The following is a 15,618-nucleotide window of genomic DNA, read 5'->3' on the forward strand; positions in this document are numbered from 1 at the left end:
CAAACTACTCCAAAATGGGAGTTGTGTTTTGAGCAAAAATGGAAAATGTGTAATCAGAGGGTTAAATCCAGGAAGTGACTGGTCATTCTGCAAACTGAATGCTGAAAATATACATTGAAACTGACAATTTGTGTGTTTTTTAAATATAATTATAGAGTTATTATAAAGTCAGGTTACATAGAGCGTGTTCTGTGTGTATATCTATCCCACCATGTCACATGTAGACACATGGCAGAGGGAAGAATAATCAACAGACAACTCAAAATGTCAATGTATTCCATAATTTCCGGCCACATCTGTCCATTTCTTGCATGCATCCTCCACCAGAGGGCACTTCCTCTTCATACTGGTGTTCATGGTCAGACAAAGGCATTGCTGTGTTACATCATCTGTTTACTTCTGATTTTTGATGTTGTCACTTTTTTCTTAGCCCTCAACCAGCTACCAAGATTAGCCTCAGAAGAGACTCAGTCTGTGCTTGTAAAACATCCACAAAGTTGTAATTGCCACACTTTTTTGTGACCCTTTTTTTGTCAATATGTAGACCTCCTTTTTTCAAGGTACTTAACAGTTTAAAGTCAAGTAACAGTAGCAATATGTAACTACTCCTACAATGATTAGTGTTTCTGCTTCTCATAGCTGAGTTTGAGTTGAGAGGCAGGCAGCAATATTAGCTCTTTATCACCTTGGAGAATGCTGCAGTTGTCACGAACACAAGTGACAGACCCGGACATTAAATTCGTTACGTGTGTGTGTGTGTGTGTGTGTGTGTGTGTGTGTACGCCTGCTAGCCTTGTCAAATTCTGTTCTGTGAAGGTCAAAAGTGGGAATCAAGAAGCCGGATTTGTGTTTGATTTGCTAATAAGATAGTGCTTGTAAAGCTTTTATACAGCTAATAAGAAACAGATTTAGCCTCTGACACATACATGCCGTGATGTTGAATGAATAAACAAGTATTGGAAGTATCAGATTCAGATTAGTGCTAACATTTCTAACACATTTATGGACATTTTAGCCTTTATTCTACAGATGCAGAAACAAACAGGAAACACGGTGAGAGAGAGAACGTAACAGGCTGAAATCGAACCGGGGACATTGCTGTTACATGGTACGCGTCCCAATCAGTAGATCGCTATGACACCCTAGATTACCACCAGCCTTGTTTGATCAAGGACGACCTGTACACCAGAACACAGCCAAATTCTTTAGATAAGGTGCTAACAGACTCTACTGTACTGTCAGTACTTAATTATATAGGTCTGTAGTACTGGCATGGCGTATTATTCTTAAACACTCTAGCAGCCAACAGAATTTAAATTTAAAACAACACAAGAAATTACAGGTTAATCTCACATTTTGATGCTTTCTTATTAATTGCAAAAGATAGCAAAATGTGTCAAAAAATAGAATATAAAATGGGATTATTCTGGTAGTTAAATAGTTACTGGATACGCAGAAGAAGCTGCTACTGCTGATTTTGTCATCAAACAGATGTTAATAGTAATACCTCATGTATCAAAAAAAAAAGAAAGTAGTGAGGTAGAAATTTCTGAACTGGAAAACGTGTAGGAATCCTCTTGAAGCTTCGCAACAACCACCCACTTAGCTGTCTTTGCCTTCAGCTGTGTCTCTGTTCTCTACACCTCCACTCTTTCTCTCTGTCCTGCACTCGTCTCCATGTTTCTCTCTCTGGCTCTCCCTCCTGCATTCTCTTCTCGCTCTGCGTCTCCACCCGTGCGAATCAGGAACAGTAACTGTCAAACCTATGGGATTTCTTGCCGCTCTTGTCTTTGCTGTGCTGGTGAGAGCTAGTGAGGGGCGTCTGCAGCAGCTGCAGGGAGAGCAGCGTTCTGTAGCCGGCTTTAGAGGGCACGGAATGTCATGTCTCCTCTGCAGGTAAAACAGCTGCATTTCTGCACCGCTGCCTCTCCAGAACTCTACTTGTCTCACCGTCTCCATGTCCGTCAGTCTTGTTTTTGCTCTCATGACTCTCACTGCGTCTGTCTGTTTGTGTGTGTGTGCTGCAGTTGGCTCAGTTTGCTGCGTGCAGCTGCATTTTCTGGTGAAGTCACTGCAGGCTGCCGGCTGTTATGTACCACTAGCTGTGATTATTGCTGCTGCCAGTCTATCAGGGCGTCCGCGATGGTTCGGTAGAGAAACTGATGAAATGACAACAAGTTTGCTCGTTTGCCGTCATTTTCTCAAATTTACATCCGAGGCTTCCGCTAAGTTCAACTCCTTCACTATAACTGCAGATAGAGTTATGTAATATCACAATGTGACTTTGCTAAGACATGTAACATGACTCATCAGTGAAGATGACGCAGCACATGATTGTGAGTTGTGAATCAGGATTACACACTGTGAGACATGCCATCACAGGGTCACTTTATAGTGTGTTGTATATCTTTATATAACTGCAGTGAAAGTCTGTCCATTAAAGGCATGCACAGTAAATGCTAACACCACAGATACAAGCAGTACATTAGCACTGTATAAAACACTACAGTGTAGTTATAAGCATTTTTAAGTCTTTATTAATGCATTTCTCATCAATTACAATTCTTCCTATGAAGCATTCATAACTGGATTATGAATGTTATGTTATCAAGTAATAACTAGTTATATACCAGTAATGGATAGGAGAAGTTAAAGTTGTCTACTAAGGCTTTGATAAACTCAAAACATTATACTGAATCTGCTGACAACTTCATATAGTATGTTATAATTTGTTATAAACCATTTAACAATTGTCTATATGTTGCTTAAAATGATAAATCTTGGGCTCAAGATAGTGTTCCTCATTACTATTGTTAGTGGTTTTTGAAGTTGCAGTCCAGCGAACAAGAATTGAAACTGAAATAGTGGATTCACTACCCTGTGACTGAATTTCCTCTATTCTTCTGTGCAGGTCTGACAGTGCAGCGGACAAAATCAGGTAAGTCTACTTTCTGACTGCTCAACACACTCTTCTTTTATCTACACAAGGGTGCTGGTGGGCTTATGGAGGGTAGAGTGGGGCTGGCCCTGCTGTCACCCCATTTGCCCCGGCCCGCCCACCCCTGCATGTGACACAGATTCATGGCTTTGTCCGCCAACCAAGGTGTCTGAATGCGCTTTACATTTGGAGAGGCCGGCAGTGAATACAGTTGCAAGCCATGGAATGCCATTGTTTGCTTTTATTGGACAAACAACATCAGACACAAACAGGGCTTTGTGAGTTGGACACTATTGTGGAGCTTTTTAGTCTTTTAGCCAGCCGGCCTGTGGCAGGTCAGCACTGTGGACACACACTGCGGGCACAGACACTTGATTCTTAAGGGTGTGAAGGGCTTTGCTGTCACAAGAGGCACTGTGCCAGTCCTGAAGGGAAGGGGTTCAAGGCACAAGCTGAAAAGGTGAGTTAATGATGTTTTTAGACTAAGGGGCACTGCTTGAGAAATCCTTTAAATGGGAATTGTATGGTCCTCCATGCTTCATTTGGTGCAGGAGAACATGAATATGAATTGATTTAGTATTGCAAAAGTCATACTCTGAATGTACAAAACATTTGACACATCGTTCTGATGCTTAGTTTTGTCTCAAGGGTCTCCTCTGGCTGTCTATGCTGGAATAATGTATCAATAATAATCTGAAAAAATAAAGGAGAACGGCTTTAATAATGGTACCTTAGTATTGATCTCATATTGTGCATTATTCAAGATGAAGTGTAGCTGTGAGAAGCGACAGTCACGGCTCACTGCGAGGCTGTAACCAGGACAGCTCTTTGCTTTTTGGCGGGTGTGTGTGATGTGCACTATGCGTGCAGTGATTAGTCAGGAGAAGTGGTGTTTGTCTGGCACATTTTCTGAGCTGAGTGGACACTGTTAGTTTGGTGTTTTTGTGTGTGTGCGCGCTCTGGTATGTGTGTGTCTGGTTTGGTATGCTTTGAGTGGTCAGTCATGCGAGTTGGGTGAGCAGCAGGCCTAACCAGGTTTGAACCACTAGGAGTCTCTGTACTCCAACGCACAACCAAGTCATGGTTTACTGAATCCGGTCTGTGTTCTCTGTGTACACAATGATCTGCAGCCCACATGCATTTGTAACAACTTCACTGTAAAGTCTGTTTCTGCTGTTTGTATGTTTTTCTTTGTGATTACTTTATAGCAGTGAATGTAATTTTAGGTTTGGTCTTTTAAGCCATTAGTTGTGCTTATTTCGGAAAATTGAGGGAAATCCAGTTTTTACATTCCAGTTGGCTCTTGTTGCAGTAGCTTTCTGCTGCAGAATGGAAACATAGGATCCAGTTATATACAAAGCCAGAAAAAATATTTTTCTCCTTTGATGGATAGGTGGCTCAGTTGTGCTGCAGAAATTGAGATGATGCTTTTTTATTTAATTTAGTATATAATTAATAAAGCATCATCTAGGAATGCTAATGCAGGAATGTATCAATAAATTACAAATTAGGCTTCCCTTGCACCTCACAGACTTTACTAACTGTGAAAGTCCTTCTTAGTGATTTATTAAAAAAACTGGAGTCCGATTGTCAAGTGCATCTTCCCAAAGTCCCTCTTGTTACAGGAAAGAGCACACACTACACAGCACGTCATCTGCATTATTTTGCAATAATGCTTAAATTACACATATTACCATGGAGTTAACACTTCCGTTAAAAGCTGGTACGAGTAAGATCAACAGAGTGTAATCAAACTGGGAAAATGTAGTGGTTGGATTGTAAAGGGTTAACTGAGCTAGTATTAGCCACTTATAAAATGCTAATTAAACTGTTAGCTATTTATACTTAACCAGTCTGATCACAAATCAGTCTGGACAAGGAACTGCTTTTTTTAATGAGAGGCTGATGACGAGCTAATACTCTACATAAAATACTACATAAATGTGAGTCAGCCTCAAATAATTGTGCTGTAATAAAACAAAATAAACTGCGACAATAGTGCAGCCTTTCAGAACATGGAAATAACATTTAAGATCTACTGTGTATATAATAACAGAAACCAAATTCCATATGATAGCTGTTTTCATACTGCAGTATTAATAGTATGATACATCTGGTGGATCTGCATCCAGATAATGTTAAATCATCCGTGTCACACTTCTCTAAGCACATCTCTTGTTTAGTTACTGTATCCTTTGTAACCCCACTGCAGGTATTGTCAAAGTGGTCATGAGTCACACAAGTGTAAATAATACATGCAAAAAGCTCTCTGGCTCTGGCCACAGTGGGCAGGATGCAAGTAATGGGAAACTCCTAGTTTGCATTTTTGAAATAAGAGTTGTTAGCTGGGTATCTATAAGACAGGAAGTAAATAAGTGGTTTTGAGTATGTGCCAAAAATCGATCTAGTCTTCATGATGTCACGCACAGTAGTCCTGCTGCTGAGATTTTCCCAGACAGCCCTTGATTGTACTTTCTGTCATCATTCCAATGTCCTCATTGCTCTTCCTCCATCTCGATTGCCGGATTATCGATCATCGTCTGTGGTTTGAGACATTAGCTTCCATTGACGGAAGTCAGCATAATCTGATCTTACTGTTTACTTTGTGCAGGAGCCTCAAAAAAAGCACGGATCCTACATACTGTATTGAGTAAATGATACGGACGAGTACCCGTTTCTTGTCCCTGATGACTTTCAAACAAAGAAAGGCACTTATAGATACATCTTTTCCCTCTGTGTTGTTCACATGTCAATACAGTCAAGCATCATTCACCCGAGATCACCCAAGGGGCCAGACCACAGATGTTGAAGTACTAAAAAGTAGTTCAAAAAGTATTCATATCTGGTACAGACTGAAATCTCATCAAAAACCCTGTTGGAATGTTCTTTATAACTGCTAGACTCAAGCATAGTTTATGTAGTTGTGAAAATTTGACAAAATGTGATTTATTAAATGCCAATATTAGACCACTTTATTCTTTATTTATAAAAAACAAGATATAATATATTAATTGGTGAGTTTTAGAGAAGCTTGTGGGCAGATTTTGTTACCTTTTTGTACTGAGAAAACATACATAATAAACATAGTTCCTAAAATGCCGAACTATCCCTTTAAAAGATGTGCATTCCAGCTCCAATGCCGACAGCCACCTTGTTGGTTTTAATACAGTTTTTTTTCCTTCAGTTCAGATTATTTCTTGTGAATCTCTTCACATGTCTGTGATGCCCATGGGCAGTCTTCTTTAGTGATTCCTAGAGTTACACACCAGGTCCAGCTCCAGCTGCACGCAAGATCATATCATTACATCCGATGGTTATGATGATGATGATCATGCAAGTGTGTTGTTTCGTAAATCTGGGTCAGGCACTCAGCCAGGGTGGTTATTGTATGTCTGCAAGATGCTATGAATTCCTGACGTAGTTTCAATCCGTTCTCCAGATTCATGTGACTGCATGTGTGTGCGTGTGTGTGTGTGTGTTTGCGCGTGTGTGTGTGTGTGTGTGCAGCCACTGTATCACTGCTCTGGCTCCTCACAGAGATGCCGTGATGCTTTGATCGAGGACGGCGAGCGCGTGCCTGCAGCTTGCAGCGCAGACGGGAAGACAGAGGAGGAGGAGAGACAGAGAAAGTGAAGGAGAGCGACCAGGGGAGGGAGGCTGATAAATCAGGGGAGAGGAGGAAAGGAGATTGAAGGACCACCCTTATCGAGCATAGCCGTTCTCAGGGAGCCTACCAAAGGGACCTTCCCACACACACACCATCGCTAGCCAGCCAATCAGAGCACTCACATCCTTGACCCGTCCTCCCTCGTACAACTGCTCATCCATGGCTCAGCGAAGCAGATGTGAGCTGATGCGGTATGAAGCGAGGCTGTGAACCACCTGGAACTGAAACTCACTGTATTTAAAATACAGGATGTAAAGGTGGCGGTCTGACAAAAGCTGTGAGAAAATACAGTAGGAGCAAGGAACAGAGCAATGGTTTAGATATATCTGTACCGAGATAGTGACATCCGGTCTGTCTGGACATCCTGTGGCTTCTGAACAGGCATTTTAGATAAACAAGTGTCGTCTGTATCACCTCTGTTTGTAACTTTCATTGTCTGGACCGGTGACGTTATTTTTCCTCCAACTGGTTTTCGGGTGTGCTGTGTAAGAGAGGACAGCGAGGAGCATTTTATGAGGCTGGGTGATGATGACAGCATGCCAGACAAGGGACAATCTGACAACGAAACAGCGGGACAGTGAGTGAAGAGAGGCCATGAGAGCCAGGAGAGAGGCCAGGATGGTGTCTTCCTGTTCACCATGCACAAACATAAGGTCAGGTCTGATTTCTGTTACCTTTCTTTAGCCGTGGTGCATTCTTCCCCCTGCAGTGTGTTGAGTTAGGGGCAAACAGCAGTTTAGCAGATATGCAGACAGAAAAAGGTGCATGACATGAATATGAAACGGAGTGTATGCCATTCATATCACCATTTATCTTTATATTTGAAAAAGAAGTGTAGAATAAAAGGATTGTTTCCAAAGATTTAATTATAGGCAAGAACGCAAATATCAAACTATAATTAAATTAATTATTCTGTTCTAACAAATCCCCTCACATATACTACTATATGTGCTACTACATAGAGCATATAATCCATTATATACTATATAATCCATTCTTTTGTATGTCTAATAATCATCCGATGATTATCTTCTAAATGATGAGTGATAATGTAGTGCTAATGTAGGTTCCACTGACCACATCACATGACCCATATGACCCTGGTTTTGTTCTGCATTCATACCCTTTTCTGTTTGACCTTTGCTGAGAAAATGCATCTGCTCTGACTCTGCTCCTAACAGCCTTTTAAATGTAAATTACATTTGGGTTTTTTTTCCTTAAGTTGCCTAGCATTTAAATTTTTTGTTTTTTTACAACTTAAGAATAATGTAAACATGCATGTTTAGCTATTTTATACATCTATTGCTTCATAGAGTTCCGCCATTCAGTAAAAAATTGAATCTTTGACTGCATTTAGTAGTTCATATTTTTATTCTTGTAGATGTGGAATGGTGTAAGTTTGTTTCATTTAAACATACACATACATGTACCTTAACCTGATGAATGCAGGGGTTGGTGGAATAAATCACTGTAATACACCTCGCACACACATGCACACATTGGTGTAGAGGAGATTTTCCAGCTGCCGTTTGGGCCTCCTAAATCTCCGCTGTGATCTCTGCTCCCCCAGGTCCATTAAGGTCAATTTGCTTAGATTTACTGTGCCTGTCGACCAGGATTCAGGGTAGTCTAGGACTGCTTTAAGTCACCTCTGTGCAATAAATACTCCTGGCAGGTATTACTGTGTTACCCTCACATAATTATCTCTTTAGCCCTTAAATGAATCATGAATTCTAGTCCTTAAAGATTAAAAAAAAAGTGCTAGCAACTCGAGCACACTTTGATTCATTATTTCTATTTTTTCTGAAAAAAATAGCTAAAAATAGCTAATTTACAAGAATGGAAAAAAAGTGATTCCTGATTAAAGCATTCATGTCAACTTTTTTTCTGTAGTATGAAATGGATAGTATGTAGTTTGTGTGATTTTTTTTTTCCACTACTGCAGTTCATTAAACCATTAACTATTTATATTTATTACAGATTTACAGATTTATCCATCTGCAATCTATATAAATGGTCAGTGTCTACAGTGTATACAGTGTCTGTATTTACATCACTGAAAACAAAAATTCCTGTGGTTGCACAGTTGACAGTGTGACCTTAAACATTGGCAAGCACACAGCCCTTTGGCAATGGACAGAACTGCATAGGGCAGGTGGACAATACAACACTTAATATATAATTTAAGTATAATTAATATAAATGTTGCCATGCTTCCAAAATGCTATCTGGTGTTACTGAATACGCTGTCATTTCTGAAAGGTCTTCCTGTTTGCACTATTCATCGAAAATATTACGTATGTGGCTGATGCAACAACAAAAAAGCAATAAAAGGCAATTTAGATTTAGACAAACTGTTACCAAGCAACAAATTAGCTGCGGGCCTCTCAAGTGTGTATAGATTTTTTATGCAAATGAAAAACATAATGGTTTAATTCCTTAAAAGTGTAGGGGAGTCATGGCGGCTTGGTGGCTACTTGAGACAAGTGAACTGCAACGTCCCGGGTTTGAATCCAACGTCCCACATTTCCTGCCTGCCCTTTCTATAATTCACTGTCAGTTAAAAGGCAAAAATGCCCAGAAAATAATGAGAAGAACTCTTTCCTGTATGGCAGAAAGCTCAACTCAGTAGTATTAGTAGTATTTTAGTACATTACAGAATTAATATTAATTATTTGCAGCTACTTATAAATGAAACTGAAGTAAATGACAAATACAAACTTGAATGGCTTGATGCTAGTTGAATGCTAGAAAATGTTGGGATATTATTGACACCTCTGCTGACAGAGCTGTCTATTTAACCACTGAACTAAGATTTAACATTTTTTTAATGAAAATCTTTGTTTGCCACATAAATATGAGTTTCATGAGTAATTGATACTTTCCACAGTGCCCTTTTAGAGGTATTTAAAATGAAGAGAATGTCTTCTAGTTTGACATTTTTGAAAATGTAATATCAGTTGCAGTTAATTTAACTTTAGCCTAGTGATCAGGCTGATTAGGTGATTAAACATTATTGAACAGGGACCAAATAAATGTAAAAGCACAAATCTTGCAGCCTCTTGCTGCCAGCAATTCTCAATTCAATTCAAAACACTTTATTTGTCCACGAGGGGCAATTTGCAGATGCCTGCAGTGTAGCACAGTCAACAAGCAACACAACACTGGAACATTTAAAAAATACGTAAAAAGCAAAAAATAAGCTATACACATAATGATAACAATGATAATTATGTGAGAATGATAATAGCAGTGCAATAAAATTGTAATGCAGTATAATTCAAAAACAAGCTGATTTTGTACAGCATCCACTTTGGAAACAATTACTTTAGATAATTAAGTTTAGAAATAAACCTCAAAATACGACATATGGTTCTCTGTCTGCAGACTTTAATTTTTTTGGATGGATGGATTGATTGGAACCATTTTAAAAGGATGCCTTGTAGTTTATACTCAGTCCAATTTCAGTAGAACTTCAAACCAAAAGTAAAAAAGCTATTTTTTCACCTATTTGAACCTGTGTCGTTATTATATCTCATCCTGTATTTTGGTCCAGCTGTTGACGTCCTGCACTGAAGGTGATTCATTAAGTATTCCTGTCTGGAGACAATCTGTCTGTCACTGGCACACCCTTCTCCTTACCGCTTCACTTACACCCTTCTTCTTACCGCTTTTGTGAAAGGTCTTGTTTTCATGCTGGGTGGACATCTGCCTCACTGTGGATTTGCACAAGAAGATATGTCGTGCACATATGTGATTTAATGGTATGAAAACTAAATATAGACCTGTCTTTGGCTTTCAGTGATCATTTTTAGAGCCGGGACTGTCTATGTATCTGTCCACAGTTGGAGCTGAAATTGATACCAATCCATTTGTGGTTTGTCCAAAGTCCACTTAATGTACTGTCTCATTAGTGGATCATTGGTTACAGTATTATTCAGGCTGAAATTACCCACATTTTCCTCACTGTGTGACACTAAAGGGACACCACATGTCTTTTCACATCACCTTACAGCATATACTTTATCCATCTGAGTGGGCCATGTGTCTGCATTCAGCAGGCCCTCACTGCTGACTAATCACAGGGCCCCTGGTGACTCACGGTGTAATTCACATATGTTTATCAGCAAATCAATCCTGCTGATCACGCTAAATGTCTACATCTCCGCCCCAGCAGGCCAACATTTAATGCATTTTATTCTGCAAATAAGCACTCTTATGCAGTTGCATATCCAGAGGGATAAACTTTAAATATGTTGTAGGTAGAGATCCATCTGTCATGGAAACATTAACAACGCAGTGTGTCTATGCTGAACACTGCAGGTCCATGCAGTGTTTTAAGGTTTCAGAGCCTCTGAGAATTAGCACTAAACTCCAAAGCCCTAAAGCAGTCAAACTCAATCCTCGGTGCCAGGTTGCGTTTTTTTAAACATATTCCTCTTTAATGGAATGTCTGTTTTACAGGTTTCATAAATCAAGTGGTGTAATCTGTAATCTGTCTCCTCTGAATTCCCTTCCTCCATCGCAGACATGATCGATTTACCCTGTAGCTGTTCCAAAGGGGCCATGGATTACTCTTACTTAGGGCTTCCTCGCCTCCTCTGCATCCTACTCATGCGAGAGAACAAAGCATCACGGGGTCGCTGTTACATATCCACTTTTAGCTTCTCATGTAGTCTGCATTTATTTTGCGTCCGTCAAGCAGCAACACAGCATTGGCTACATGACGTTTAATCTCAACAGGAAAACCCTCAGTTAATCAATTTTCTTTCAGGGGAAAAAAGACCAAACTTGATTACCTCACTGACAAGCATAAGTTCTGTTGAGGCTGTTGTACAGCCAAAGGGAACTTTTCAATAGGTGCTGGGGAGCTCGGTCAGGGGTAAAGGAGTGGGAAGAAATTGCTCTGACTGGAGAGGCAAATGTGTTATCAAGTGCCGCAGCAAAAATGAATTGATTGAATAGATGGAGGAGTGTTTGACGACCTCTGATGACAGTGATTAATGGTACATGTGGGCACTCTGTATTGAGTCACTGGCAGCAACTGTAAGACTGAAGTGAAAGGACTGCACTCTGCAAACCCAATAACCCGTGGCTTTACTTTGTACATGCACACAAAAAAACAGAAAACAAGTTTGTTTTAAATTGTGTGGATTGGAATTAGACTAATAACAAATGTCTGAACTTACTGTATTTACAACCATGTTAGGGCTTGTCATTTGAACTCAAGTGCTCACCAAATAATGGTGCAGAGACGACGATGTAATGATGAAAATGTGGCTCTTGAAAGCAAACTGTTTTGTTTTCTTTACAGTGAAAATGTATTCTGAACCAGCTACACTAAACACAATATAAAAAGTTCATATCTTTTTGTGAAACCTAAAAATAATATATTATTACAAAGAATACAGTTCTTTATGATTTTTTTGTGTGTTTGTTTTGTAGTGTAGCGACTTCTAGAAACTGTAGCAGAAATGAGGCATGATTTTGCATCATGATAGAAGGATTTTCAGTCTCTTCTTTTTTTATAACCATCTCAACATATGCCCCAATATTATACTGGTGCATTTTAGTTGGCATCAGCTGTTATCAGAGTAATCACATCATGAATAAGCAAAGAAGAGAATCTACCCAAACCTCTCACTTACTCTTCTCTACCTTCACTGATAGGCCAAGCAAAAGAAGTGGAAGAAACTGATATGGAAACCACAAAGGTAGGATATAACTCAACAAGCAAAAGACACTCCACACATGATTATATGGCAACATAGATTTTCTTCATGTCATAAAGCAAAGCTAAGCGTAGGTTGTTGTTGCACACAATTCCGTCATCCATCCTATACATGAACTCCCCCATTTGAGGATTCGTCACACCTGAGAATGCTTTACTCAGGCTCACCAAAAGAGGGGGCAGTTCCGGTATAGTATATAGTATGAATCCCACAAGTGCATCTAGCTCCTCTCCACTTCCTCTGGTCCTCAGATTTCACAGTGTGTGAGATCGAGGAACCTGCTGCAGCATTATTTACTGCAACACTCAGCATTGTCCTCTGTAGGAGCACCAGGGGTTAGAGGTGGGGACACTTGTCATTTGGCTCCAATCTGTAGTCATCAAAGTTTACATTAAAGGGGCACCTTACTGATTCAAGATCAGTTTACTTAGTTTGTTACATTTGACAATATAACCCTTGATGATGTCATGATGATTGGCCTGGAGAGTACAAATATATAACAGAAAGCCTATGTTACAAAGTGGTGTGTGGAGTTTGAAAGATGAGGACATTGACCAGGCAGGGAGAGTCTATCAGAAGACGGTATCAAGTTGCATTATGGGAAATGTAGGATCCGGTGTCATACTAGGGACTAAAAGCCAGGATATCTCAGCCTATGCTGTATCGATTTTTACCACTCCATTAGTATACACACCATTTTTCTCTCTCTCTCCCATGAGTCCTCCAACTTCATAGAACTGCAATACAAAATACAAACATACCTCTTCAAATGTAGGGTAGAAATGTATTCTTTTCTTGTCCTTTTTTTAACAGCAGTTGCTGAAAAGATGCACTTTGAAAAGCTTGTTGTGAAATCAAATGTGTGTGTATAGAAACTGAACCCTTGAAATTATACACACCCGTTCACTGCACTTGCACCACAGTTGTCAGGATCATGTTCCAAATATTGCATTTCAGCAATTTCTCATATAGAAGCTTCAAACACCCTTCTGACAGCTACACTGTGAAATCCAGTTTAGTGTCACAAGTGTATGACACTTCATTCACAGTACTTGCATTACTAAACACCACCGTGTTCTTGTGTAAATATGTGTATTGGTAAAGTGCTAGCACAACCAGACAACAAATGTTTTAACTTCACATCTTGTCTATCTTGGCTGGGCAGTAAAAGGTTGAAGTTAATTTAGTAACTGACGTAAACTTTTTTAAAATGGGCAAAACATGACTTAGAAAAGTATGGAGGGGCGGCGTTGAAATTATGCAATTGATAAGTTCCAGTTCAGGGGTTTATGCACCCTCTTAAATCTTAGTGACAGGAATCAATCCCACAGCATTTTAATTCAGGCACTGAGGATCATATTATCTCGTTAGCACCAGATTGGTAAATATCATGAACTTGAATGGTACCTTTCAAGTTATGTAAGACAGAGCCAAGGTTTGTAGTTATCTGAGGACATTAGAAAACAGCCTCCCTCTCTGTAATATCCGACCTTGTTCTTGTAATCCAAGGTTTAAGGTTTTCATCCTCAGCGTAGGTGTGATGTGGAAAAAGCAGTGGGTCTTCTTTGTGATTCAGGACATTAGCTTTGCAGATTTCATCAATAAAAGGTTTAGGTGTTCGAAAGTATGAGGCCTCGCTGGGTGATGTAGCTTTGTCACCATGAGTGGCATGGATTATTTGTGAGCCTCAAAATAGCTTAAGTGCCGTCCTTGAATGTCTTATGGGTGGTAATGGCATAGCAACCAGTGGTAAGCAAATGTAAAGTCAGTGTGTGTGGTTGCGTGCTTTTGTGGGGCTTAGCTTTGTGTTTCCTTGACTGCATCTGTACGTCAGACTGAAAACAGCAGGCAAGGTCCACATGTGGCCCTGAAGCAGCAGGCTGGACCACTCCCAGCTTCGATGATGGCAGGGTCGTCTCTGTAGCAACAGCCCTGACTGACTAAATGGAAGGTTTGTCTGGGAGAGGTCGGTCAATATTTCTCCACCCAATCCCTTATCTCATCACGGCTCTACAGCCAGAGTCCTTTTAATATATAAAAATAGCTGTCCTCACTCTACCACTCTACCTCCAGGCTTTTGCTTCAGAGCACGAAAGTGTGTTCAAGTCAGTGCCGATAGAGGAGAAAAGTTACACTAATACAGAATGGACATAATTTGGACAGCATCGTCCATGCAGCAGCTGTGTTTTTAATCAACTTGCCTGCTTAAATAAAGGTTAAACACAGGTTCTTCTGAGGACAGAGCAAGAGGACGCAGATGGGGTTATTCTTTCACCCGCAGAGGTTTGTGTTTGAGTGTTACGAACAGTGAACAAGCCCTCAGCGACAGCACATCTGACCACATCGGCCTCCACACCACAGTATATCACGCTCACTGATGACGAGGCCATGTGGAGCTATTTCATAATTGTGTGACGACCGAGCTGGCATTGTGTAGTTATGTAATTATGGAGGAATACATGTCAATATCATTGGAATATTTTTTTATTAATACCAAATGACAAAAACATTCTTCTCTTGTTATAGTTTTCAAATATGCGTGTAAGTATTAGCTTAGATGATATAGCCATTGTTCCCAATTATTCATTATAAAAATGTATTCTATCTTATTAGAACTGTATTAGGGAAAAATACAAACTGAAAAACTGCTACATTTTTTATGCATTTGTTTTTATAAATTATTTTTTATGTTTTGTGAATTTTGTCTTTTAAGTTACTGTAAAAACATGACCAGTAAGTATAGTTAAAAGCTCCCCTAAAGTGACGTCTTGACGTTTTTTGTCCTTAGGCAGTGTCAGCAGTGAAGTGATACAGTAGCAACTAAAATGTATACTGTATACTGGATGCTGACTGGATCTGGAGAGATCAGCAGAACCTGATCTCTCTGTGTCGTGACATCATTTTTCTGAACAGAGCAGCTGTGTGAGGAGCTCAGGGTCATGGATGTGATGAGTCATTGATGTACTGCATAATAGCTCCAGCTCCGGTTAAGGCTAGAAATACACAATGGCTTCTTGTGCCTTTTTGCAGGTAGCCACTGATTATAATCAGTTTTCTTTAATTATGCCCCTAAAAGGCAATTCAGTTTATTAACAGTCTCTTGAAAGTTGCCCTCTAGCTTTAAGCACACAGCCACTGCAAGCCAATTAACCTTTAGTGTAGCAACAAAGGTGATACACAAAGACATGAATCCTCATGTCAACGTTTGACTCAGTTTGGTAGCATAGATAGGCAGTGTTATAAGAGTTTCACATGGATGAGTAACATTTCACACACTGGCT

General features: G+C 39.8%; 1 protein-coding gene across 6 annotated transcripts in view; it reads left to right on the forward strand.

Moving 5' to 3' along the window:
* The window catches only part of gramd1bb (GRAM domain containing 1Bb), an 82,899-nt gene that overhangs the window by 19,110 nt on the left and 48,171 nt on the right, over positions 1–15,618 (forward strand). For 4 of the 6 annotated variants that reach the window (XM_042413953.1, XM_042413954.1, XM_042413951.1 and 1 more), the window contains one exon: positions 2,912–2,938. In XM_042413953.1, the coding sequence (XP_042269887.1) occupies positions 2,912–2,938 (27 nt within the window). Of the gene's footprint in view, positions 1–2,911; positions 2,939–6,583; positions 7,259–12,275; positions 12,320–15,618 lie in introns of those variants that run through there. The other 2 variants (XM_042413957.1, XM_042413955.1) reach the window with 2 other exon arrangements.

This window comes from Thunnus maccoyii, chromosome 6 (genome assembly GCF_910596095.1).
Source record: "Thunnus maccoyii chromosome 6, fThuMac1.1, whole genome shotgun sequence".
In the NCBI taxonomy this organism is placed as follows: domain Eukaryota; kingdom Metazoa; phylum Chordata; class Actinopteri; order Scombriformes; family Scombridae; genus Thunnus; species Thunnus maccoyii.